The sequence below is a fragment of the Canis lupus genome, chromosome 11, assembly GCF_048164855.1.
Source record: "Canis lupus baileyi chromosome 11, mCanLup2.hap1, whole genome shotgun sequence".
NCBI classification, from domain to species: Eukaryota; Metazoa; Chordata; class Mammalia; order Carnivora; family Canidae; genus Canis; species Canis lupus.
Window position 1 is genome coordinate 8639308 of NC_132848.1, and position 2424 is coordinate 8641731.

Here is a 2424-nt window from a genome sequence, read left to right on the forward strand (position 1 = left end):
AGAAAACAATGTACATGCCTTAATTAAAAATACTTTATTGCTAATAAAGTACTGGAAGGTCTTGCTTCGATGTTGCTGCAGCTTCTACATTGGCACTTGTCACCACACGCTTTTAGGTTATAAAGACAGCTTCTTTTCTTTAAACCTCACACATCAGTGTCTACAAGCTTCAAACTTTTCTTCTGCTTCCTCACCTCTTGGCCATCACAGAATTGAAGAGAGCTAGGACTTTGCTCTAGAGTAGGCTTTGGCTTAAGGGAACGTTTGATCTTCTATCCAGACCACTGAAACAAGGCTGTTTTGCTTCCTTACCACTTGTGTGTTCACTGGAGTAGCACTTTTACTTTCCTTCAAGAACTTTCCCTTTGTATTTGGCAACTTGGCTCCAGCCTATCTCGGCTTTCAACATGCCTTTCTTGCTGAGCTTATCACTTCTACCTTTTGACTTACAGTGAGAGATGAAGGACTCTTCCTTTCACTTGAATACTTAGAGGCCATCGTAGGATTACTAACTGGCCTAATTTCAATATGTTGAGTCTCAGGGGGTAGGGAGGCCCAAGGACAGGAAGAGACAAGGGAATGGCTGGTTGGTGAGCAGTCACAATACATAGAACACTGATTAAGTTCACTGTCTTATACGGGCACACTTTGTGGCACCCCAAAACAATCACAATAGTAACATCACAGATCACCATAAGAAATATAATAATTACAAAGTTCAAAATATTGTAAGAATTACCAAAATGTGATACAAAGACACAAGGTGAGAAATGCTGTTGGAAAAATGGCGCCAATAGACTTGCTTGTGCCAGGTTGCCACAAACCTTCAATTTGAAAAAAATGCATTATCTGCGAAGTTCAATAAAACGAAGCACAATAAAACAAGGTATGCCTGTAATTTATTTTTCAGATTCCTCTGCGGGATTAAAAAGTCTTTTTCTCATCGCATTGCCATGCTCCCTGCTCTTGGTCCTCTTTTCCATGTACTCATTCTTCAAGCATTTTCTCATCTCCCGATCAAGATCATTGCAACGACCAAAAAATTTCAGAATGCTGTGATTTTTGTGACATTCCTTAAGCAAGTTAATCAAGACGTTGCATTCTTCAGTGTGCAAGTGTGGAGATAAGTCAGGATGCATCTTTAGGAGGTGACGGAGCACAGCAGGGCAACCCGCCTTGCGGCCGCACCGGCCGGCTGAAGCCGCCGTCACCAGCGAGGCCTCCCCATCCAAAGGCCGGCCCCCGGGACGCCGGGGGCGGGGCAGCTCCCGGCGGCGAGGGCTCCCGCGCCCTCCACGGCTGACCCCGCGGGGCTCCAGCGGCCCCCTTGTGAAACATTTTTAAAATGTCACCTATGAACCATGCTATTCCTAAAGGAAAATAAATATACATGTGATTGAGCAACACATAGTAAAATTAGGTGTACATGTAGACACACATCCTTTCACACTTGGCCAACTTCTTCATGTATGCAGTTCATAAAGCTGTAATCATCCACTTCCTCTTCCGCTAAATGAAGAAAGTATGAGCAATACTGACCCTCATCTGTGAATTATTCAGGGTTCACCAAAGTATGACAAACGAACCCAAAATCTAGTAGCCTAACACAATAACAGCTTATTTATATGTCACACTGGGTGACTTCTGTCTCCTTATGCAAACAAGCTAGGACAGCTGAATCCTGACACTAGATATTGTCACTGTTGGTTGCCTTGAGTGAAACTTTCCAGTATGGTTCTCCTGAAACAGCCAAAGAAATAGAGAGCTAAAACTTTAATCTGACTTATGGACCAGGTTGCAGAGCTGTTTTGTGCCAGTCTGGTAATAAATATCTGTAAGCGTGTCAATATGTGATTTGGTTATAACATATTACTTGGTAGAAGGAATGGGCTAGAGAGGAAACCTATAATCTTCATCTAAATGGTAAAGTACCTTTTGCTATAGTTTACTTGTGGATTTAAAAGAAAACTAAATTTATAGGCTGACTTTGCATTTGGGTTTTTTTTTTTTTTTAAGATTTTACTTGTTTATTTAGGAGAGAGATGGAGTGCATGAGAGAGCACAAGCAGGGGGAGGGACAGAGGGAGAGGGAGAAACAAACTCCCCACTGAGCAGGGAGCCCAATGCAGGGGCTTGATCCCAGGACCCCAGGATCACCACCTGAGTTTCTTAACCCACTGAGCCACTCAGGTGCCCCGGACTTTGCATTTTGAAAGAGGATAATTAATATCCTATTATTTTCACCACATTCTAAAAGAATGGAAATCAGAAATTCGTGACATTTAAAAATCAGATTAATAGCTGTATTAGGGAAATCACTCCAAAAAAAATCTAACTTTGTAGCTTTCCTTTTGACAGATCATATCCTAACATGTAATGTATTAGACTATTCTTCATAATTTATAAAAGGTAATTTTTCTGCTG

General features: G+C 41.7%; 1 protein-coding gene across 1 annotated transcript; it reads right to left on the bottom strand.

Moving 5' to 3' along the window:
• Nucleotides 1-882: 882 nt before the first annotated feature.
• On the bottom strand, nt 883-1320 carry LOC140642459 (COX assembly mitochondrial protein 2 homolog). The gene has a single exon (XM_072843067.1). It carries the CDS (start codon nt 1137-1139, stop codon nt 900-902), a length of 240 nt encoding a protein of 79 aa, XP_072699168.1. The 5' UTR covers nt 1140-1320; the 3' UTR covers nt 883-899.
• Nucleotides 1321-2424: the final 1104 nt, after the last annotated feature.

What these genes read in the sequence shown, in the direction of transcription:
- LOC140642459 (XM_072843067.1), bottom strand. Translation starts at nt 1,139, where the DNA reads ATGCATCCTGACTTATCTCCACACTTGCACACTGAAGAATGCAACGTC.